At 42.0% G+C, this 25,677-nt stretch overlaps 1 protein-coding gene across 2 annotated transcripts in view; it reads right to left on the bottom strand.

Annotated features, from left to right (window-relative positions):
- Positions 1-25,677, bottom strand: part of MAST4 (microtubule associated serine/threonine kinase family member 4) — a 905,366-nt gene that overhangs the window by 705,005 nt on the left and 174,684 nt on the right. For both annotated transcript variants that reach the window (XM_030193210.1, XM_030193211.1), the window contains exon 2: positions 4,365-4,518. In XM_030193210.1, the coding sequence (XP_030049070.1) occupies positions 4,365-4,518 (154 nt within the window). The remainder of the gene's footprint in view (positions 1-4,364; positions 4,519-25,677) is intronic.

The following is a 25,677-nucleotide window of genomic DNA, read 5'->3' as shown; positions in this document are numbered from 1 at the left end:
TCAATGTTAAAATATCCTTACTAAATTTATGGAGCTGGAAAATTTACCTCCCTGAGAAACATTTCACCTTGCTTATGGATACATGAACAAACTTTACTTAAATCCCTTTTGGGATAAGTGCCATCAGCCAAAACGGCACATTGCTCTTTCATTCATGCACCATTTACTATTTACAACATAAGAAAATAAGCATCTGTCAACTTTATTGTTTAACTGCATGAGCTTAGTTAATGGACCAGCTTTGAAGCCTAATGTAGGAACAGTAAATATGTCGCACCAATCTGTGCGCTAAGCTTAATTACTTGGGGGAGGGGGGAGAAGAATCATTTCCTTTGCTGAACACACAGAAATGGGTCAGAAGACAATATAGGATGCTTTCTGATTGGCCGATATATCCATTCCAAACACTGAAGGAGAAGAAAACAACAAAAAAAGTCTAAACGGACAAGTTGTCCTTGTAGCAAAAACAGAATAATTACTTAACCTGTTGAGCAATAGTGTATTCAAGCAACAGGCAGCACTCTTAGCGAACTGTAGAAAAATTTTAAATGTCAGTTCAGTTGACAGATTGTTTTTAGATTTTGGAGACCTGATTAAGTCATAATAAATTGAAGCTTAATATTGTAAAGGCTGTTATACGTTAGGAGATTCTCTATCCCTAAACAGCTGAATATAGCGAATATACTAGGAAACCAGATATCACCTTTCTGGGGGGTCTAAGTCTAGGTATAATATTCGACTCACAGATAACACTGGAGACACACGTTGCAGTGGTTGTTAAAAGAGCTTGTTGCAAGCCAAGGCTGGCCTGGTAGCTTAGGTTAGTGTTTCCCAAACTATGTGTCACGGCACCCTGGTGTGCTGCAGAAAAAAACTCTCTGGGGTGCCGCGGAAAATCCCAACATCCCTCCCGCCCGAACCACTACTGCAGACAGCAGCGCAGCAGCTGCAGAAAAACAACAACAAAAGAAAGCACATGGCTGCAGTAGCCTTCAAGCATGTGCTGTCACTTCTGCTGGTCCTCTGCTCCTGGAGTTGGAACTTGACGTCAGCGGAGGCAGAGGACCAGCAGAGCAGCGTATGCCTAAAGGCAGCTGTGGCCCTGTGTTTGTGGTTCTTTGTTATGGCAACAGGGAACAGACGGTGTTCAGGACTCACAGAGGCGACTGCCAAGGAGGTTGGTTGAAAACGAGAGATGGGATGAAGTCAAAATGTTGAAGCCAATAGGTTAGTCTTTGTTTCCCTTCCCATTCAAAAAAAAAAAAGCAAGCAAACCTATGAGCTGCTGCGTCCAATTTGTCATTCTTTATTGTTGGTAGCATTTTTTTTATTTAATCTCACATATTTTTGTACATCTGTATGCTGCACAAGCCAGCATGTTTAAAGAGGAAGTATAATAATAATGGAATAACTTTTCATAGGTAGAGTAGTAATTTGTTATAAATTGTAATCAGGGTGACTTGGAGGGGTTGGTTATAGGGACACCCTAGCACTGTTATATTTGTGCAGAGAAAAAGAAGAAGACCTGTGTAACATGAGGACACCAGTTCGAGGGAGAATACAACATCCTCCTGGTAGAATATCTAACTCATTTTTATGTTAAATATACTGGGCCAACGAGAGCCAGTGTGAGCAGTATGTTAATGTTTGTTTATGTTTATTTATTTATAATCCCGCCTTATATACAAGACAGATAACAGTACAACATCCATAATATCAAAAAATTACAATATGGGAATACTTGTTAGTAAAATTAGTTATCTGAAGGTCTCATTATAAAAATTGTCACAATTGCCCTGAAGTATGTAAACTATGCAGGCTTAACCTCTAGGTGGTTGCCTATAATGACAACTTATGGGAGGCAGCAAATAGTACTACACAAATTCAAAGAACCATCATCATATTATTTTACTTGCAGGGAGGGTGGACAGTTATCAAATAGCCCATTTATCCCCTATTTCTAGGATCTTAGTGCCTAAATTAAGTCTAATAAATCATAAATACGTGTCATTTGTGCCCCAAGGGGACCTTTTACTAAACTGTGATAAAAGGGGGCCTGCGCTAGCATCAGTGTGTGTGTTTTACACACGTTGATGCCCCCTTTTACCACAGCTGTCTTTTTTTCTGGAAAAGAAATGGCCATGTGTTAAGTGAACCATCACTGAGGTGGTGGTAAGGGCTCTCGCTTTAACCCGGTGATAACCGGGCAGTGAGTACTGCCAGGTAAGCACTGGTGCTACAAAAAACAGAAAATATTTTTGTAGCGCCGGAAATGGCGTGCACTGGGGGTGGGAACTACTGCCAGGCTCCTGCAGTAGCCCGACAGTAGTTCCATATTGGCGCAGGGCAAGCCTTTAGTAAAAGGGCCCCTAAGATGTAACATTCATGTGCATAAGTGCTGGTTGGGCACTAGCCCCCCGGATTCTATACAGGTTGCTCAAAGTTGGGTGCAGATCCCAGATGCACAAATAAATTAATTAGTCAATAAGGCACAAATATCAAATATTGGTGTTAAATGGGGTTAATTGACACTTAATTGGCAGTAATTAGGAGTTACGCACTCATCTGTCCTATACCCTATTCTATAACATATGCTTAACTCAAAAGTTGCAATGGGGTGGGTCAGGGGCATTCCCAGAAATTAAGCACAATGATATAGAATATTTGGATTTATGCAGACAACTGCCACCAGTTGGGCACATGGATTTACACGAGGTTTCAGTAGGAATAACTCCTCTCACCCAAAGTTGGGTGCAGGAATCTGCACTAAGGGCATGATTCTATATATGGGGCCTAAAATTAACACACAATAGGCAATCACGCCTAAGCGTATTCTAAATACGCTTAAGAGTAGTTCATGCGACTAAATCTGCACATGTCCATTTACACCAACGAAAAGCTGGTGTAAATCCCTGCCCATAGATTTACACGCACTGGCTCATATTTTATAATAACATGTGCAAATTTTGGAACACCCATGAAATGCCCATTTCCACTCCCTTAAGTATGCCCCTTTTTGCCTGCGTGCGTTAGAATTTAGGCGCAGTACATTATAGAATATGCTTAGCAATGTACATAGGTAAATTCTAATTTTTGCTTCAATTAGTGCTTGTTACTGCTTGTTAAGAGCTGTTAATAATGCTTAACAGCTTGTTAAAACAATTAATCTACACGAGCAGTTACAGAATACAAGTAGACTTATGCACAGAACTCTAGGCGGGCTATATAGAATCCGAGAGTAAGCGTTTATTCTATAAAGGTTGCTTGGTGCTAAGTGACCTTTACCATAGGTGCCATCTCTGTGGGTACCATGGGTGCTTGAGCATCCCCAATATTGAACAAACACCTTGACTTTGTCTAGGGAGAGGTCATTTCTGTTGGGTTTAGCACCCCCCAATAATTTTATAAAGTTGGCTCCAGAACTGACATTTAGCACGGATCTTAATAGCACCTAATTCTAGGTATCCAAACATTGTGCTTAAAGTATAACTAATCTACTACAGATATATTTATATAACAATACTAATATGCCTCATTTGAAGTTTCATCCAATTCAAACTGTTAAATGTTTGATTTGTATAGGACATCAGAGGTGGACTTCCTCAAGAGATCAAATCTCTGATTCATGTGTTGGGATTTACACCATGTTTTAGTTGGCGTAATTGACCATGACTAAATTTAGTTACACGGAGCAGCACTATTCTATAACATACACCTAAATTAAAGCATACCTCATAGAATACGCTTTGATTTCTGCGTGGAAATCGAGGCGCAATATATAGAATTTAGCCGTTAGTGCACACCCGCATAGTGTACAACTGCGGTGAAGGTATATACATGGGTAGATCGATATTTATGTGTATAACTTATAGAAAAGTACAAGTCTCGCATAAAGGGCAACAATTAAGTCCTAACATTTACACCTGCCTTTTACTGGGCATGCAAATACCAAGTTACATTCTATTTTATTACAGAATCTGGTAACCCATTTGCCATCTTAAATTTGGTGCTCGACACCCTGCATTTCAGTACCCAAATCTGGCCAGTCTTTAAAGAATGGTCCTCTTAATGTCCAATTGTGCATTTTTACAGAATTATTGTGGGAGGGCCTAAAAGTATTTGGTGGGGCATGAGGCTGAAGTTTCACCTACGCCACTCAATAACTTTGCACCAGTCCTGGATATAAGCAAAAGCAAATACTAGTTAGTATCCATCTTTTACAGTACTTCAGTCAAGACAGATTAACGGGATAGTTGTCTAATATTCATTCTAAAAATATTCTACTGCAATCTATATATACTTTGACAATGCTGCATGTTGATAAACTCTGTAAATGCTTGCCCTCTACAGTCTGCTCAGCTCACCTGTTAGGGCTCCTCCAAGACTCCCCCTTCTCAATTGCTGTCCATCTGCACTGAGCTGCCTTTTCAATTTGGAAGACTTGGAAAGGCTAGAAGAAACTTCAGGATTACTGGATTTCCGATACTGCATAGAGGGCGGCGAGAGTATATGATCAAGCTGTGGAAAGACAGAAACCTGTGTCAGTGTTACAGTAACCAGCAAATGCTTCACAGGCGGAGTTTGGGCCTTGCAAATGAATCATACACAGGAATGGCAAATTACCATCAGCATCATATCTAAGCTAATAAACACTACTAAGTCTGTGATACAGTGAAAAATGGGATTTAAGGCAATCATCCTTACTAATCCCCAAAACAGAGGGTAGCCAATGAATATTCTGATTTTCTATCATTTAATTTATAAACATCCCTCAACTTAATTTTGAAAGAATTTTGTGGCATTTCCCATGATGACTTAATTCGAAGGTACATTCATGAAATTAATCCGCACTTCTGCTACCATATCTGTGAAAAAGTATTTCCTGATGTTTCTCCTCAAACTACCCATCAGAGTCTCATGGCATGAACTTTTATTATAAATCTTTCTTCCCTTTGAACCACTGTGCTGTACAATAACAACAAAGGTTATTGATGATATGTATTAATTACGTTTGTCTATTGCTACATGTTACAATTTTCAGGAGAAAGCTTTCATTTCGAGTGGAGAGTGGCCTAGTGGTTAGGGTGGTGGACTTTGGTCCTGGGGAACTGAGTTCGATTCCCACTTCAGGCACAGGCAGCTTCTTGTGACTCTGGGCAAGTCACTTAACCCTCCATTGCCTCATGTAAGCCGCATTGAGCCTGCCATGAGTGGGAAAGCGCAGGGTACAAATCAAACAAACAAAAAAAAAAAAAAAGGTTGCCTATGAGTGAAGGCCACATAAGCTCTTATTTTATAAAAGCACACAGGAGCCTATGGGGCTCATTTTCAAAGCACTTAAACTTACAAAGTTCAGTAACTTTGTAAGTCTAAGTGCTTTGAAAATACGCCTCTGTGTCTTTATTAAAATACTAGCACAAATTCTGCAGAAATAGTAGCTAGATAAGTGCAGCCATAAAGTGTATAAATATGTATTTCATAAAAATGTGGCAAAAGATGGGTATCCCCTGATGAAGCAACATGGTGAAACGGGTGTCTGTCGGGATCCTGTATGAGAAATGAGACTCTGCTTATGGTTCTTGTGCAGTCAGATTTATTTAATGGTTTTGATGACTGAAGCTTCAAATCATGTATATCAATAAGTACACAGATAAGACAGTTAATGAGCACATAGATAAATGACTTCACACAGAGGTTTTTGACCAGTGACTGATTTGTCGCATTAAGGCCATTTTCTAGCCCATTACATTCTGGGTACGGTATAAGGTCTAAGCAATATCTGAGGTCTTTTCCTCCAATTTTTCACTCATATTGTTGAATCTATTCTGTCCACTTTGCTATTAAAGTTTCATAAAATATGCACATAAATCAAGACTCCGCCCATGTTCCACTCAAACTCCTCCCCTGAACACACCTACTCTAAAGTCACATTGACATACGAGCACGTGCCAAGCTTCCCCAATGCATACTTTGATACAACAGCAGCTTCTGAGGCATATATGCCTGAAAATCCTTTACAAAGTCACCTTTTGACACCTACCCAAAAGTATGCTCTGAGTCACTTGCAATCAATATATATTAAATTACTGAGGATATTGCATAGAATATAATTAAATAAGGTATAATTGCAACCTTCTAACATAGTTCTTCCATGTATCAGGCTACAGATTCCTAATTCAAGATACCACAGACTGAGGCACCAATGTACTAACATGTTGCCAAATTTTGCAAAGTCCGCACAAAAAATGGACATTTGCATACAAAGATTAGTTTTAGGACCGCAATTTTCCCATTTTAAACATGAGGCTGTATATACCGTATGCAAAACCAAAAGTTTTCACAAACATATGCTTACGCTTATACTTCCAAAACTTTAATAAAACTCAGGGGCCTTTTTACTAAAGGGTTGGCGTGCGGCAGTGGGCTTGCTGCGTGCCATTACGGAAAAACTGCTGGGCTACCACACGAGCCCAGTGCCATTTTCGGCGATATAAAAATATTTTCTATTTTTGTAGCACCGGTGCTTACCCAGTCGTTATCGGGAAGTACTGCATGCTGCCCAGTTACCGTCAGGTTAGCACAAGAGCCTTTACCGCCACCTCAATGGGTAGCAGTAAGTGCTCCCGCCGAAATCGCCGCGTGGGAAGTGGTTTACTTACTGCACGGCCATTTCTTTTTGAGAAAAAAAAGACAGCCTTTTACCCGATGTGGTAAAAGGGGCCTCAGCACGCATGAAAAACACGCGCTGACTCTAGCATAGGCCCCCTTTTACCACAGCTTAGTAAAAGGACCCCTCAGTCAATGAGCTACTTTATATGAATTTGCTTAGCAGCAATTCATTAACAATGTTCACAGTGCAAAAATATGAGCAAAAGTTCCTCAGTACACATCTTTTTCCATAAAGATAACTATACCTTTGTTGTGAAATCCCTGGGACATTTTCATAAGCATCACAGTAGAAAACGAATGTGGAAAATCACAACTTGTGAACAAAATTCTACGCACTTCAGTAAATCAGCCTCTGAGATCATGTATTATGTTTGCACAATGCACCCATCAGGCATAAAGCACTTTAGCGCTGAAATTAATACAAGTTATTCCCAAAAGTTGTTTTATTTGATGCAAAGAAAAACTTCTTAAACACAGGTCTCTCGTGTTCTGTGCCTATGAATAAAATCAGAGCCTAGATTTTAATTAAGAATTCAAGTATGAGCCACCAGGTGGTGCTCTGCAGTAGTCAAACAGCCACAGGAAACCTTCATCTTATTTTTTGGCAAAGCTGGAAAGCTCTCTACTTTCTGCCAATTTCTGAAGCTTTAAATTTGTTTATACGTTTAAACGTTCCTTAACCTATACACATATATGAGTCAGTCTATTTTGTTTAATGCTACAGTAAATATATTGCTCCAGTATTTTTTTTTTAATTTTGTTTTATCAATTTCACAATTTTAAACAAGAATAAACTTGATTCAGAAAAGATAGGTAATATTGATCATATTACTTAATAATTACTTTTTTTACAAGCAACTATTTATACTATTATCTATTCTTTAGTCCACTATTAAGAGGAGAAGACAAGGTACAATTCCATGAAATATTGTTATAACATTTTAAATGAAAATTAGAAGCGAAACACAGACCAAATTATTATATTACGGAGAAGAAGAAGATATTGCTATAGGCTGCAAAACTGGAGTTAAAACAGTCTTCGAGTTCAAGAAAGATATTAAATGCGTAGGATCATAGAAAACATATTTCACTGAGTTAAGTTTTAACACACACTTACAAGGAAAATTCAACCAAAATAAACCACCTAATTGCACCACCCAAGGGCGGAGTTTGAGGAAAAATTGACGCCTTTTTTGGGTTGCTCTAGCAATATCTAGAAAAATTCTAATTTTACAATTCAGAAAGAGCTCCTCTCTATGACGGAAAAATTGTCTCAATAACCAGTCTCTATCCGGTTGTAATATAAAAGTCACAATCAAGGTAGCTGGTTTAATAACAGTATTGTCTTCAAGAATTTGTGTTAAATTTAAAGTGTCAAATGTAACTGGCTTCTTCAGAAATTGGTTGATTAGTATTCTTCCTTTTATATTTCAACATTTTATTGACGACAATGCAGAGCTGCATCCAACAGTAATAATAATCCAGAGACAAAGTATAACAATCAACAGCGCAAACTGGGGAAAATACTGATGTTACATTCTAACATCCAGCTGTAACAATGCCTTACCCTTCCCACCCCTCTTGCAATAACCATACTGTCCGGGGATTGTGTTCTTATATCCCCTAACAGCATACAAATATGTACCAACAATTTATTGCTGAATAGCTTAATCCATAGTATAATTATAACACCTCACCACTTCACCTTATTCTGAAAGTCATATTTCCATAACTGTCTGCTTAGATCTTTTTTTGTCATCCTTGATCTTTTTGTAACAGCAATTGTATCTTTGACCCTGGAATGGCGATGCCATAACAGGTTTTTGTAAGCCACATTGAGCCTGCAAATAGGTGGGAAAATGTGGGATACAAGTGCAATAAATAAATAAATAGTCAAAATACAACATCCAAATCAACAATTCAATCAACCCAACATTAATTATAGCCCCCCTTACACTGGATTAAGTAAGATAGTGTCATCAATTATCATTTCCTCCCTCCCCCTCCCTCCCTCAAGCCACCCTCCCCCACCACCATATCCCCTTCATGTGGATTAACAATTCAAAATATAACTCCTCCCACAAGAAGGCAGAGTCATCCAAAGAGGCTCCCATCGGGCCTTGAACCTAACCCCTGGAACACTATCCATACTCTTAACCCCACATCTATCTACCCACATCTGCTGTATTATTCTTCCTTTTATATAATGACAAATAATATATTTTAGAGACCGGAGGATAAGCCTGTTCTGGAATTTTCAATATCTCTGATACCTTTTGAAAGTTATAAGAGGAGCAACAGCTGGTACTTTAGGAAAATTTATCAATCTTAATGTTTTAGATCGCTGTTGATTTTCCATATTCTCCATCTTATATTTCAATATCAAACCTATACATATATATGAGTCAGTCTATTTTGTTTAATGCTACAGTAAATATATTGCTCCAGTATTTAGATTTACTGTAGAATGATAAACAAGTCAAATTACTTAATTCGCTTGGACAAGGGGTAATATATTCTTTTAGCCAAGTATTCTCTTTAAGCTCCTAGGCCACCATTCCTACAGAGCTAACCAGAAGTTTAGTGCTATATAACTTAATTTGTGATTGGTCTGATACACTCCCATTTATCGCTTCTCCTCCATTGTTATTGAGCTCGGTTGATCATGTCAATAATTCCTCAGAGAAAGATTCAAGGACCTAGTGCAAGTCAGCCTTCTGAATGGCCAACTGGTATCTAATATTTTACCTTGTCTTTCTGTGGGGAAACCTAAGGGCTCAGTGGTAGTGCTCTGCTTGTTTCACAAGTCTAGTGTCTGTCCCTAGAGCTAGCTAGAAAAACTGTGAAGGAAGCTTTCACAGCCCTGGGTTTGAGAAAGGATATAGGAAGTTCCAGACATTGTATAATGTATGTTTGTTTATTTATTTATTTATTCATTCATTGACATTTATACCCCACATTAGCTTGAATTAGACTTAAGTTCAATGTGGCTTACAAACAAATAATAAAGTGAATAAAACATGATAATGTACAGAATATAACACAAATTACAATAAGTTCAAGAAGCAACTTAATACATGTGCAGTTAGTAACCATTTAGAGCAAATGCATTGTGTGTAATGTAGTCTCACAGGTAACGCAGCCATACCTGCCTGTCTGTATAAGGACTGTTACTATTGGTCTGTGCTGCTGCCTACACCTCTTCTCTTTCTCAGCCAAGCTTGGCTCCTTTGTCTACCTGCTATCATTTCCTGGTCATTCTTACTATCTCTGTCCTGAGAGGTCAGCCAGGTATGACCTTTCCCTCCAATCAAGGGCTGCCCTCTAGGACCATCTCTGCCACTTGATAGCACGCTCTGCCCCCACTGGTCCCTTTACCTCCTCCTCCCTGGGCCTGTGTGAGCCCCTCCTTAGCCTCTCTCTCTCCATGAGGCATTCTCCATCTTGCTTCAGACAGCACTTCTCCTGCTAAACTCATTGGAATGAACTCAGTTTTTTACCTTGCAACATATCTTCCTAATAAGATATTGCACTTTCCAGCCACCTAGCTCTTGAGCTACTCTTACCTGTTCAACTAGTTTCCCACCTCTGCAATAAAGCTGCCTTTCTCCAGATTTCTATCTCCAACCACTAATACAGCTGTCAGAATTATGGAGTCTCTGTGCCCTGGTGCAACACTTCTGAACATCTGGCTGTGAGTAAATTATCTATATTTATTCAATAAAGGAAATTTCAGAAAATATAGAGACTTCAGGTGTGTGCTGGTGTGTCAAGGTTATACTTCAACATATTGAGACTTTACAATTAACTACTACTACTTAACATTTCTAAAGCGCTACTAGGGTTACGCAGCGCTGTGCAGTTTAACGAAGGACAATTAACAAGTCTTAAGAGGCTCCCGGTTGAAGGCCTGTCATTGGTGTGATTGAGTTACATAGAAAGGAGGTTAAAATGGGAACAAACACTGAGATAATTTTGAATTTGCAACCATGGCAATATGGCTATAGCAGAAAATGGCTCCAATGAGCTAGAAATCCAAAACAATCAAAAGCAATCTGCTAGTCTGGCCACCAAAATAAACATAACGCTTTCCATTTCTAAGTTTCACTGTTTTAGGGTAATCTCTCCACTTGTTAGGTTCAGTCTGAGAGCAACTCTTAATTGCAAAGATTCAACAGTTTCACCTAACAAATCAGACAACAGCTGAAGAAAATAGAATCATGGGTCCCCTGTTCCAAAAACAATCTTTGGACTGTTTAATTTTTCTGGAATCTTATTAAGTTTCTCTAAATTCTAGAACACAATTCAACTCCAGTGTGACCAATGCAAGACGAGAGCCTGAGGCACCTTGTATGTCTGCATGTCAGCTGGGTACTTCTTTCACCTTCCGCCTTATAATTTAATCATTACTACATCAATTCTCTGGCCAAGTACACCACACCTTGGTATATGATATAAATACAACCTTGACCCACTTGAAAGATGTCCAAGTCCAGTTCTCCCTTATTCATTTTTTTTCATTTTCAAATTATTTTTGTTGATGTTATCATGTGTACATAAAACACATATAAAACTAGGTCACAAATAATCCACAAAAGAAAAAAAAAGTATTTAACAATGAAATCCCCTTAGAACCTATGCTCTGCTCTACCAGTTGCTATAAGTAAAAAGTGTTAAGTGGATCCTCAACTCCTACCAGCCTCAAAAGAACAAATATTTAACCATTATACAAATTCCAAATATATAGCTGTTATTGTATTACTACTACTATTACTAATCATTTCTATAGCGCTAGTAGATTGTAAGGAGTATGGTAAGGAGCATGCAGGAAGAAATAGGCTGGGGAGGAACCCCAGCTACCAAAAAAGGAAAGAAGATACTGGGGAGGGGCCGATCCTGCCCAAGAGGGACATAAGGGTAGAAAACTACAAGTCCCAGAAAGCCCCAGGAGAGCACCTAGGAAAGAGGAGAAATAGGGTGCACATCCCAGAAGCTCCAGAAGGGGGCCAACCAAAAAGGGAGAAAGCTGAGGCTCCACCTTGGTGGAAAAGGTGGTGGAATAAGTGGGCGGGGAAAGAAAAGCCCCAGAGCCCGGTTAATGAGGAAAAAGGGAATCAGCTGCAAGAGGGGTGGGGAGAGGAGAAAATGGACTGGGCTCCTGAGGAGAGAGGGGGAGATGAGCCAGAGGAGATGGAACAAGGAGAACCAGAGGATGTACCAGAGGAACCCATGGAACTGTTGGCTCTGACTCAGTCAGAGCAGGAGGTATAGTGGGCTGCCCGGGTCAAGCGGGAGGAGGTCAGGAGAATAAGGCTGACCAAGAGGGTGGGACCCGAGGCTTTGACCCCGCACAAAGCCTGAATGCAATTGGGACTGTGTTTAAAAGAGCCTTACTGCAAGTAGGGCTGTATTTGGAAAAGCAGTGCTGCAATTGGGACTGTGTTGAAAAGAGCCTTACTGCAATTAGGGCTGTGTTTGGAAAAGCATTGCTTCAATGGGGACTGTGTTTAAAAGAGCATTGCTGCAATGGAGACTGTGGGTAAAAGAACCTTACTACAATTGGGACTGGGTTTAAAGGAGCCTCACTGCAAGTAGGGTTGTATTTGAAAAAGCAGTGCTGCCATTGAGACTGTGTTTGCAAAGCCGGGCTATATTTTGAGACTGTGTTTGAGAAGCCTGGATATATTTTGGGCCCGTGTTTGAGACTGTGTTTGAAAAGCCTGGCTACATTTTGGAGACTGTGTTTGAAAAGCCTGGCTACATTTTGGAGAAGGTGTTTGAAAAGCCTGGCTACATTTTGGGGACTGTGTTTGCAAAGCCTGGCTATACTTTGGGCCTGTATTTGAAAAGCCTGGCTACATTTTGGAGACTGTGTTTGAAAAGCCTGGCTACATTTTGGAGAAGGTGTTTGAAAAGCCTGGCTACATTTTGGGGACTGTGTTTGCAAAGCCTGGCTATATTTTGAGACTGTGTTTAAACAGCCTGGCTCTAGTGAGAGGTGTGAGAAAGGCCCGGCTGTAAATTAACCTGTGTTTAAACAGCCCTGGCTCTAGTGAGCTGTAGGAAAAAAGCCTGCTGAAGGAAGAAAAAAGGAAGAACAGGAGCTCTTAGCTGGTGGGGGCAGGGCTCCACCGCCTGGACCAGCAAGAGACTTTCTACAAGATGTACGCAGCGCTGTTCACATTATACATTATATGCAGGTACTTTCTCTGTCCCTAGGGTGCTCACAATCTTAGGGGTCCTTTTACTAAGCTACATAAGCATCTATGCGCGCCCAACGTGCGCCAAAAGGGAGTTACCACACAACTACCACGTGGCTTTTGCGGCAATTTCATTTTTGGCACGCATCCGATATGCGCGTCTGAAAAATATATTTTATTTTCGGGCGCACGTAACGGAAGCGCATCAAGTGGCATTTGGCCCATGTAGGTCATTACTGCCTGGTTACCGCGCGAGTCCTTACCGCTAGGTCAGTGGCTGGCGGTAAGGTCTCAGACCCAAAATGGATGCGGGGCAATTTTCATTTTTGCTGCACATCCATTTTCAGCAAAAAAAAAAAAAAAAAAGGACATTTTTACAGGCGCGCTAAAAAATGGATTGGTACATGCCCAAAACCCATGCCTACACTACCGCAAGCCATTTTTCAGCGTGCCTTAGTAAATGGACCCCTAAGTTTTGTACCTGGGGCAATGGAGGGTTAAGTGACTTGCCTAAGGTCAGAAGGGGAGCTGCAGTGGGAATTGAATCCAGGTCACCAGGATCAAAGCTTGCTGCACTAACCATTAGGCTACTTCTCCACATTTTAGTCCACCACCCCTCCTCCGCCGCCCTACTGCTCCCCACCCACTGCCACTGCTGTACATACCTTTGCTGGCGGGGGTCCCCAACCCCGCCAGCTGAAGCCTTCGTCTAGCGCTGGTCTCTGGCACCGCCGCATTGCCTGCCCTGCTCTCCCTTCCCCTCACGGTCCAGCATGCTTGTTTTCACTAAAATTCTCTCTTCCCCTCATGGTCCGGCATGCAAGCAAAGAAACTGAGCATGAGCATGCTCAGTTTTACTAAAACAAGTGCGCTGGACCATGAGGGGAAGAGAGAGCAGGGCAGGCAATGCGGTAGCGCCAGAGAACAGCGCTGGATGAAAGCTTCAGCTGGCGAGGGTTGGTGACCCCCCCCCACCAGCCAAACCAGGGACCTAGAGCAAATTCATGGGGGGGGGGGGGCATATAGCTATGCCACTGCCACCCACAAGCAGAGTGGGGAGTTTGAAAATTGACCTCCAACACAGTGCACCACTGGAAATATCAACCTTAATACAGAAAAACAGGTTCTGACTATTGAAGGATTAAGGTGTATTCATTTCATATTTTTCTTGGCCAAGATTAACTTTTAAAACTTTTTCAGATCATCAGAAAAATGCCTATATTGCGACCCAAATCGGGAGATGGGCGTCTTTCTCCCGTGGGCGCCCAAATCAGTATAATCGAAAGCCGATTTTGGGCGTTTCCAACTGCAATCCGTCGCGGAAACGGGTAAAGTTGACGGGGGCGTGTCAGAGGCCTGGTGAAGGCGGAACTGGGGCATGGTTATCAGCCGAGGAGAGATGGGCGTCTTTAGCTGATAATCGAAAAAAAAAAGGCATTTTTACCGCGATTTTGGGTCACTTTTTTGGACCCTTTATTTTCACGAACAGGTCCCAAAAAAGTGCCCCAACTGACCAGATGACCACTGGAGGGAATCGGGGATCACCTCCCCGGACTCCCCCAGTGGTAATAACCCCTCTCACCAAAAAAAACCCACTTTAAAAACTTTTTTTCCAGCCTCTATGCCAGCCTCAAATGCCGTACCCACCTCCATGACAGCAGAATGTGTTCGATCCTCTCACAGCCTTTCCCTGGGTCAGATGTGGCTCTCGGGTGCACTACAGGGTCACATCAGCATTGCATTGTGGTGGGTATAGGGTATTGGGCTCCGTGATTTCATTAGCTTGTGTTACAGTCTCACGATGTTGGTTGTTGGTAGGCTCTTCTCCCATGGTGCTTTTCCCTCTGCCTACTGAGTCAGAGTGTGCCCTGTTGTGTTGCCTGTTGTAGTCCATGTGGTAGTGGCCATTTTTGTAAGCCAGTTTTACTTCCCTTTCCTGTGTTAGCCACGTTACAGAACTTAGTTCTTACCTTGAATGTGGCTGAAAGAGGGCATTGTACAGCATTCTGCCAGCTCTGACCTACTGCTAATCTCAGTACCAGGGAGACTCATTGTCAGTGGGGCACAACCTCTGATCTGCAGTTAACTGTGAGTAAAGGCGGTTATTCCAATAAAGGATGTTTTCGGAGAGATTAGTCTTCAGGTGTCAACTGCTGTGCCAATGTTATACAGCAGCAACCAGTCCTAGAGGCCTGCGTGTATGCAGGTCCCTGGAGCCCTTTTAGTGGGTACCGCAGTGCACTTCAGCCAGGTGGACGCAGCCCCATCCCCCCCCTACCTGTAACACTTGTGCTGGTAAATGGGAGGCCTCCAAAACCCACTGTACCCACATGTAGGTGCCCCCTTCACCCCTAAGAGCTATGGTAGTGTTGTACATTTGTGGGTAGTGGGTTTTGGGGGAGGGGGGTTGGGGGCTCAGCACGTCTCGCGAAGGCGCAACTGGAAGAACAAATGCTAGAAAGGTAAGGAGGGGCGACAAAAATTTCTTCAGGTATATTAGTGAAAGGAGAATGACTAAAAAGGGAATTGTGAGACTAAAAGATACAGCGAAACGCTATGTAGATAATGATGAAGAAAAAGCCAATTTGCTAAATACTTTTGTTCTGTTCTCACTGAAGAAAATCCTGGAGAAGGACCACGAGGGACTGGCAAAAGTTCACCTGAAAATGGAGTGGATAGAGCACCGTTCACGGAAGAGAGTGTGTATCAACAACTTGGAAAGCTAAAGGTGGACAAAGCCATGGGACCGGACGGGATCCAGCCCAGAATATTGAGGGAGCTCAGAGAAGTTCTGGCGGGTCCTTTTAAAGATTTGTTTAATAAATCCTTGGAGACGGGAGAGGTTCCGAGGGATTGGAGAACGGCGGATGTGGTCCCTCTTCACAAAAGTGGTGATAGGGAAGAAGCTGGAAACTACAGGCCGGTAAGCCTCACTTCGGTTATTGGAAAAGTAATGGAAGCCATGCTGAAGGAAAGGATAGTGAATTTCCTGGAAGCCAATAAGTTGCAAGATCCAAGACAACATGGTTTTACCAGAGGGAAATCGTGCCAAACGAATCTCATTGAATTCTTTGATTGGGTAACTGGAGAATTGAATCATCGACGTGCTATAGACGTAATCTACTTAGATTTTAGCAAAGCTTTTGACACGGTTCCTCACAGGAGGCTCTTAAATAAACTAGATGGGCTGAAGATAGGTCCCGAAGTGGTGAACTGGATTAGGAACTGGTTGACGGACAGACGACAGAGGGTGGTGGTAAATGGAGTTCGCTCGGAGGGAAAGGTGAGTAGTGGAGTGCCTCAGGGATCGGTGCTGGGGCCGATTCTGTTCAATATATTTGTGAGTGACATTGCCGAAGGGTTAGAAGGTAAAGTTTGCCTATTTGCGGATGATACTAAGATTTGCAACAGAGTGGACACCCGGGAGGGAGTGGAAAGCATGAAAAAGGATCAGAGGAAGCTAGAAGAATGGTCTAAGGTTTGGCAATTAAAATTCAATGCAAAGAAATGCAAAGTGATGCACTTAGGGAGTAGAAACCCACAAGAGACTTATGTGTTAGGTGGTGAGAGTCTGATAGGTACTGAGGGGGAGAGGGATCTTGGGGTGATAGTATCCGAGGATCTGAAGGCGACGAAACAGTGTGATAAGGCGGTGGCCGTAGCGAGAAGGTTGCTAGGCTGTATAGAGAGAGGTGTGATCAGCAGAAGAAAGGAAGTGTTGATGCCCCTGTACAAGTCGTTGGTGAGGCCCCACCTGAAGTACTGTGTTCAGTTTTGGAGGCCATATCTTGCGAAGGATGTAAAAAAAATAGAAGCGGTGCAAAGAAAAGCTACGAGAATGGTATGGCATTTGCGTTCCAAGACGTATGAAGAGAGACTTGCTGACCTGAACATATATACCCTGGAGGAAAGGAGGAACAGGGGTGATATGATACAGACGTTCAAATATTTGAAAGGTATTAATCCGCAAACAAATCTTTTCCAGAGACCAGTGGCAATCGAATTTAACATTACTTGCAGTTTGATTATTATAAGCCCTATTTAAGGAGATTTATTAGTTGGGTGCCTGCATTTTCACCAGCCTTTGGTAAGCACAAATGCTCATGCCCAAAATTAGGTGTGAAGGGCCAGATTCTATATATGGCGCCTGAAAGCTCCACATGGACTAAATGTCTGCCTGAGAGTATTCTGTAAGTGGCAACTATTTATAAGCACAGTATATAGATTATGCGTAGTTGATATCATAACGCTTAAAACTATGCACCTATTTACTCCAAGGGAAATGTGGCGTAAATGCCAGCTCATAGATTTAGGTGCATATTCTATAACAGTGTGCATAAATTTTGGAATGCCCATTTCAGCACCCATAACTGCGCCCCTTTTTGGCAGCGCACATTAGAATTTAGGCACAGTGCATTACAGAATAGGCATATAAATTCTAATTATTGCCAATTAGTGCTTATTTTTGCTTGTTATCAATGCTGATTAGCTTGTTAAGACAGTTAAGTTACGCGTGTTGATATAGAATACACTTGGATTTCAACGCTGAACACTAGGGGCAATAGCTAAAATCCAGGGGCAAATGTGCCCTAGGCTAGTATTCTGTTAAGGATGCTCTGAGTAGAATGCCCTTTACAGAATACTAGCTTAGTGCTCATCGTCCCATTGCACAACTTTAGATGCCATTTATTGAATCCTCCTAAGTGCAAATGCATTAATTGTGAATAATCATAATATAGGGTAAAGAAGTTTTCTGTAGAGTAACTGCTGGGTCATGGTGGGCATGACTTCAACCATTATTGCACAGCCTTTGTTCTTATGGTGTGTTAATTTTTACCTTTAAAACACAGGGAGTGCAAAAACTTACCACACTTTAGTAAAGGGACCTTTCAATGTACCCTGAGTAGAAACAATGACTGATGCACAACTCGCGAAGCGTATTCTGTAATGCACTGTGCCTAAATTCTAATGTGCGCTGGCAAAAAGAGGCGCAGTTATGGGTGCTGAAATGGGCATTCCAAAATTTATGCACACTGTTATAGAATATGCACCTAAATCTATGAGCTGGCATTTACGCCACATTTCCCTTGGAGTAAATAGGTGCATAGTTTTAAGCGTTATGGTATCAACTACGCATAATCTATATACTGTGCTTATAAATAGTTGCCACTTACAGAATACGCTCAGGCAGAAATTTAGTCCATGTGGAGCTTTCAGGCGCCATATATAGAATCTGGCCTTTCACACCTAATTTTGGGTGTGAGCATTTGTGCTTACCAAAGGCTGGTGAAAATGCAGGCACCCAACTAATAAATCTCCTTAAATAGGGCTTATAATAATCAAACTGCAAGTAATGTTAAATCGATCGCCACTGGTCTACTTTTTTATAAATACTTTTTTTTTTATACTTTTGTAAAAATTTATGATTCTTCATTTATTAAGTGGTTGAAAATAGTACTTAGCTTTGTACAACGGACACGCTGCCCACTATGAATAATACAAAGATTTTTAATGGACCGCTTCTCTAAACAGGTTTTCAGAACTTGGCCATGTCGGCAGTGTGACCATTGTACAAAGCTAAGCACTATTTTGAACCACAAAAAGTGGACCAATGGTGATGAGAGGGGTCCATAAGCAGTACTGAACTGCCGTTTGGATGAATACTGATTCTGAAGGTCCAAAAAAAATGTTTTATACAGTATAATAAATGCTCTATTAGTTGGATGTCCGATGGGAACACATTGTAGGCACCCAACTAATGGCAGTGGTGTACATATGAAAGTATCCTACAATATTGTGACTGAATAGATAGGGGTGGACTGGAGTGTAAATTTTAAGGGGCTTTGACGTTAGCTTCAGAACGGTCTGTGCCCTGAGAAAGGCAAGGACAAATCAAACTTGGGTATACATATAAAGTATCACATACCATATAAAATGAGTTTATCTTGTTGGGCAGACTGGATGGAGCGCACAGGTCTTTATCTGCTATCATTTACTATGTTACTATGTAACATTGTGCTTCATTTATGGGAATGCCCCTCCCATGGCCACATCCCCTTTGGACTTGTGTGCTATGAAATTTAGGCACACATTGTTACAGAAAAGAAAATAGAGCAGATCCAAATGTAACACTTAATTACTGCTAATGAAGTGCTTGCTAAAAACAATTAGGGGCCCATTTCTTAAGCAGCGGTAAGCCCACAGCAGGCTTGCCATGCGGCAATCTGGTACTACCACCAGCCCAATGCGGGCACTGGCGGTAGTTCTACCCCCAGCACACGGCATTACCAGTGCTAGTGGAAATATTAGAAAAATATTTCCACAGAAGGTTATCCAGTAAATAACGAAAAAGAGGAAACAATCTGTGACTCTAAACCTGCAGTTATGCGAAAACTATAATGAAGAGTCCAGTAAATCTCTATGTCAATATACACATCTATATATATATATTTATTTTTTTATTTATTTTTTTTAATATTCAAGTTTTCTTGTTAAAAACGAGGGTTACCACCAGGTTAGTGCGGGAACCCTTCCATCACCTCAATAGGTGGCGGTAAGTGCTTCCCCCCCCCCCCCCCCCCCCAAACGTCTGCATGGTAAGTGCAATCTTATCGCATGACCAATTCTTTTTTGGGGCTTTTTACCCATGGTAAAAAGGGTCTCAGCACGCAGCAAAAATGGCCACCGCTGCTAGCATAGGGTCCCCTTTACCGCACCATAGTTAAAGGGTTCCTTATTGATACCAGCTAATTGATTAATTAGTTTATGCACAGGTCTGGGATCCGCGCCCAAATTTACACAACCTACACAGAATCCAGGGGTTAATGCCTACTTGAGCATATGCATGAAAATCTTTCTAATGAATATTCATTCTGGGTATCCTGAAAACCTGACTGGTTGAGGTGCCTCCAGGACCAGGTTTGGGAACCACTGCATTCTGTGGTAGGGCAGAGAATGTGTGTGGACTGTACAATGCATTCAGATCAGGATATTTACTGTGTCCTTCGTGAGGAGAGGAGTGAAGAGAATAAAAGTGTATATGTTCAGCAGGGAAGGACCTGAGTAGGGGCATACTGGGTATTCCACCCTACACTCTAGTGCTGCCCCCCAAATAAAAAAGTCCCAAATGACCCTAGGTTCCTGTCAGAAAGCTGAAATGTTAAGACAAACAAGGGTGTATATAACTATGGACAATGGAAAAGGAGAAAGCTTATTTCTGTGTGAGCAGATACGAGAACCAATTTTTCTTTTTTTTTCTTCTGCTTGACCAAGGAAAATACATAGAAGAATGATTCTGGTGTCTATACGTAGCATATTGTTAGATCAGGTTATGTGTTTGCAACAGAAGATGAGAATAATTTCTAAGAGTGAAGACAGGATCATATCATGTCCCATTTTGTAACCAATCACCCCATGATGGGATGAGCAGCAACAATCTTATTTGTCTATTGGGAAATTAACTGTATTAGGATCCTCAGGGAAATTCTAGAGACAACTCCAAGAGGAGTCGAGTTCTCTGCTGAGGGGGAAATGTTGGCAAGTTTCTGAAAGTAAGGATGCAAAGAGAGTCTGGAAGTTCTGTGAAGGTTCTGAATGATTTTCTACCAGGACAGGTTGCCTGTAATCCACTGGATAGTTAAACCAATATCCTGGACCACACATCTGTGGACAGATGCCATCTAGCATCCCCAATCCATTTTCACTAAGCACCAAAAGATAGGATGTGATAAACCTGCATTTTGGCATGATAGCTAGACAGCAGCCATTGCTAGACCAAACCACATGGGTCAGATGCTGATGGAATCTCTTCTGCCTAAATAAAAGAACATCTCCGGTATCCTGGGATGCACTGCCCTAACCTTTAACTAAACCCATTGTGAAGCCCAACTCCAACATGCAGAGAAGGGGAGGAAGAGAATGTAACTGAACATAGTTACCACGAATGGACATTTTGTGGTATATCAAGCACTGGAAATAAATAACTGCTCAGCATTATCAAGAAGCATTTTTAGCCAATTGGCTGCAAACATCTACAAAGTCTACTTTAAATATATAAAAGTTATAGGAAGACTAACTGGGTATGTAATGACTCAGAGTTCCATGCCATCAAGTATCCAATTGAACACCTTCAGGATCCCTTACACAGCACTCAAAGTCCCTTAGCACTTAAAGAAGATAGGGGGTAGTTACATCGAATAGATAAGCATCAGTAAGGATGCATTAGGCAGAAAAGAGAGAACTTATCAGCTGAGACCATATATTCAGGCTGTCAGACTCAAATCTATAAGGCAGGGAGCCCACCCAGTTACCAGCAGGCCGATGAGAGGAGAACTGAAAGTGGTGTTAACATCCACACTGCCTAGTACCCACCCATGATAACCTCTGGCCCCACCAAAGAATTAGTCCAAGTTACACCACTGTTTTAAAGTCAACCAAGACAGTAGGATTTGATGACCAATAAAAGCCTTGTTTGGCTCTCTGTTTATAACACCAGATCTTTACTACTCTATTATCCATGATCATGGATCTCTTCACCTATGCCTATAAAGCTACTCATTGACTAGGCAAACGCTGCTGAAAAAAAAAAGTCTAGATTTAGGTCATTTGTTGTGGCAGGACATTGCTGCTAGTACTGGAATGCTCACCATAAATCTAAAGACAGAGAATATGACAGTGGGTGATGATTTAAGTACATTTTGCTTCCCAATTTCATTTCCTGATGCAATAGCACAGGCACCACTTGATCTGCAGCTTTACCTTCATTTCCTTCAAACTAATGATCATCTGTGTTTATCCCAAGCTTTCTTGAATCCCGTTACTGTTTATGTCTTCACCAAATTCACTGAGAACTTGTCCAATACATACACCAACCGTCCATGCCAAAAGAATAGTCTATAAACAAAAGCTTCATCCTCCTCAATGCTCCCCAGCCTGCCAGCCTGTTCCTGCAGTTCTCTTACTCAGGTTTTTAAGGTTTATTAATTTGATTAACCGCCTTTCAACAAGGACCACAAGGAGGCATATTTTCAAAGAACTTAGACTTACAAAGTTGCATAGTAACCTATGGAACTTTGTAAGTCTAATGGGCAGATGATCAGAAGCAAACGCGAGTGCTAGAGGCTATTAGTGCCATACTAGCGCCGGCGTTTGCTACTGCTCCATGATCAGAGCCCCCGAGCGTGTGAAACGCGCTTGCGGGCTCTGAACACAACTAGCATGCAAATGCATGCTAAACAGGGCTCTTAGTGCAAGTATTCCTCCCAAATGATCAGTAAACAGCGTGCCAAACATTGGTGACTGTCCATGGCAAACCCTACGCCAGCTCAGAGCTGGCGTTAGGGTTTGAAGACCATTGGGAAGGAATGGTGAGCCCTGTCCAGCATGCATTTGCATGCTAGCAGGCCCCCATTCCCCCAAATGCAGCCCCCCCCCAGAAGACCTCCAGACCCACTTGACAGAAGAGTTTCTCCCTTATATGGTGTGAAGCCCCACCCAGAGCATCTCAGGATGTACTGAGCAGGGCTGGACACCGCCATTTTCAAAGCGGCACTGCTGGAAGAGGAGGGAGTTTATCTTCCTCCTCCAACAAGGATATGTGGGGGAGGGGAAGAGGGTCGCTAGACCACCAGGTCAGAGGGGGGTTTGACTCGTGGTCCACTGGGCCACCAGGGATTTACTTGGGGGGGGGGATGCTAGGGGGGGTTCATAGGATCTCCAGCCCCCTCGAACTTGTGTCGGGGGGAGTCAGGGGAACTGGAGGCCCACCATACCTCCAGCCCCCATGTCGCTGGCTCGGGGTGAGGGTACTAGGCCACCAGGGCCATGCTGTTTGGGGTCTGGTGGTCCCACGGACCTCCAGCCCAGACCTGTCAAACAAGTGCAGGAGGATTGTAACTGAGCGCATGCTCAGGTACAATCTTCTTGCACTTTACCCTATGATCAGAGGTAATAGTGCACATAAATTTGCATGTATTATCTCTGATCATAGGGGCGGTAAAGCCCCGCGCTGTTCCAGCACTATTTTTAGAGCGCTTTTTGGAACAGCGTGGGGCTTTTGATCATCTGGGCATCAGTGCTTTGAAAATGAGCCCTGTGATGCATAGAGTTAAAAAAATTTAAATAAGTCAAAAACATGTCTAATAGGACAAACGGACAGCAATGTAACAGACTGGAAAACAAATAAGGATACATTTTTGCTTTATTGGTTATATAAACTGCATTTATAGACATAACTAGGAGTTAAATGTGTATGTTAATAACATAAAAACTATGGAGGAACGAGAACACTGCCAGGGAAGGACAAGAGAGGTAAAACAAGTCCAATCCAAGAGTGCAAAATTGCTATTAAGCAACTGAGGGGAATAAATAGCTAAAAAGCCAAGTTTTAAGGAGCTTTAATTCTGAGGTATTTAGATTCTCCCTCTGATGCTTATTCCAGAGAGGAACAGGGAAAAGATGACCAGTGAGTAGCTTTGAACCAAATCTGAACAGACAAGGGAAGCTGCAGCTGAAAAGAGCGAGGATCTAACAGAGTTATACAGTGCCAGCGGTGAGGCTAAATAGAACAGTATACCTATGTAGAAAGCATGACATGTCAGAAGTAACATAGTAGATGATGATGACGGCAGACAAAGACCTGTACGGTCCATCCAGTCTGCCCAACAAGGTAAACTCATAGCATAAGGTATGATGTGATACTACATATGTATTCTTGATCTTGATTTCTCCTTGCCATTTTTATGGCACAGATCATAGAAGTCTGTACGGGACTGGTCTTGTTTTTCAACTTCTGAAGTTGTCATTGAAGCCCCACCCCAGCCCATCCAAATCTGTCCAGCCACGATCAGGGCATACACTGTAGAAATCTGCCCAGCACTGGCACTGAATCCTAAACAAATTAGTGGGTGCAGCTATTGTGGCTTATACGGATTTCAACAAGGCCTTTGAACAGTTCCTCAAAGAACACCAGTCCGCAAGTCTAGTGGATGTAAGAGAAATTATAAACCAGATTAGAAGCTGATTGGACACCAGGACTATAAGAGCAGTTGGCAATGAGGCCTGGTGAAGGGAACATAATCACCAGGATGTCAAAGAGTCCAGTGCGTGACCCAGTCTTCTTCAATAACTTTGTTAGGAACCTTGTGAAATAGCTTATGAATCTATTCTGTGATACTTGTTAAATTGGTATTCCTTTTTAGTTTATGTTCATTTATAATTTTTGTAATTTGTGATTTTTATTTCTTATGTTTCTACTTGTGCACTGCATAGGAATACTGATATGCAGCACTGAAATACTTTTATATTTAAATAAATAAAAGGGAAACTGCACCTGTATGCAGATGATGGCCATCTGCAACCAAACAGACATGAGCAAGATAAAAGGTAGCCTTAACATACTAAACTTTCATATAAAAAAAAAATATTAAATCATGCATCTTGGGTACAGTAATCCAAGAGCCAAATATCATGTAAAAGGGGAACAGCAGTCACTAAGGGGCCCTTTTACTAAGCTTTGGTAAAAAGTGGCCTTAGCACGTGCTTATGCATGTCATTCGTATGCGCTAAGGCCATTTTTACATCGTGGGTAAAATGGGTGATTTTTCTATTTCCAGCATTTTTGGCCACGTGTTAATTTTTCTGTTAGTGCATGAGCCCTTACCTACACCAATTTTGTAGGCAGTAAGAGCTCACACAGTAACCACTTACTCTCTGCCCCTGCCCCGCCCCCAGCGCTAAAAAATAAAGCTAATATTTCAGCCCGGGGGAAGCGCATGCACATGCAAAAGTTACCAAAGGACAGCTGAGCACACCCTGTGGGAAGCACTTTTTTGCTGTGGTCGCACGCTTTAGTGCTTGCCGCAGCTTAGTAAAAGGGCCCCAAAGTAAGAACAGTGGGGGGGGGGGGGGGGAGGCAATCTACGATGGCTTCAAGCTAGAAAGACAGGTGTGAAAAGCAACTGAAGAAGCAGCCCATAAGGAATGTGAGAAACATTTTCAAGGTGTGTGGGGAGGGGGGCAGACACCTGGAAGAGACTTAGCAAAGGTGATAGGAGCCAGAAAGAGTGGCAGAATGCAAGTGCATGGAACAAACACAGCAATCGTACTGCCAAGAAAGCAGAGAGAGAAAACTTGTTAATTTAATTAAAAGTTTGATTTAAAGAGACTTTTTTTTTGACAGACCTATGGGACAGGAAAAACATTATACCCTACTCTGTCAATTAAAATGTTATATTATGTATTGTGCTGTCATTATAAGTAGTATACTATGCCATGCTTTGTATTGTTATTTGAATATTTTTACTGCTGTAACTGTCTATTTCTCATGTTTGATATATTCTTATTGTACACCACCTTGAGTGAATTCCTACAAAAAGGCGGTAAATAAATAAATATATAGACCTTGCAATAGCAGAGAGAAACTGCTCTTGCCTTTCTACCCACAGATGTCACTGCTAACTCAGGGGCCCACATTGCGCCTAACGTGCACCAATTTGGAACTACCGGCCAGGCTACCGCATGGCACAGGTGGCTATTTCATTTTGTACGCGTGTCCAGTAGTCACACCAGATATTTTCTGGTGTGCGGCGCTAACTGGGCGGTAATCGGCATTGTACGCACACTGACGATTACTGCCCAGTTAACACGTGAGACCTTACCGCTAAGTCAATGGGTGGCGGTAAGGTCTCAGGCCCAAAACGGACACGCGCCAATTTTCATTTTGCTGCATGTCCATTTGCAGCCCAAAAAAGGCCTTTTTTGCAGGTGCGCTGAAAAATGAATCTGTGCGCATCCAATACACCTGTATACA

The sequence above is a fragment of the Microcaecilia unicolor genome, chromosome 2 (genome assembly GCF_901765095.1).
Source record: "Microcaecilia unicolor chromosome 2, aMicUni1.1, whole genome shotgun sequence".
In the NCBI taxonomy this organism is placed as follows: Eukaryota; Metazoa; Chordata; class Amphibia; order Gymnophiona; family Siphonopidae; genus Microcaecilia; species Microcaecilia unicolor.
The sequence above is the reverse complement of the archived record's forward strand: the minus strand, read 5'-3'. Positions and strand labels throughout refer to the sequence as shown.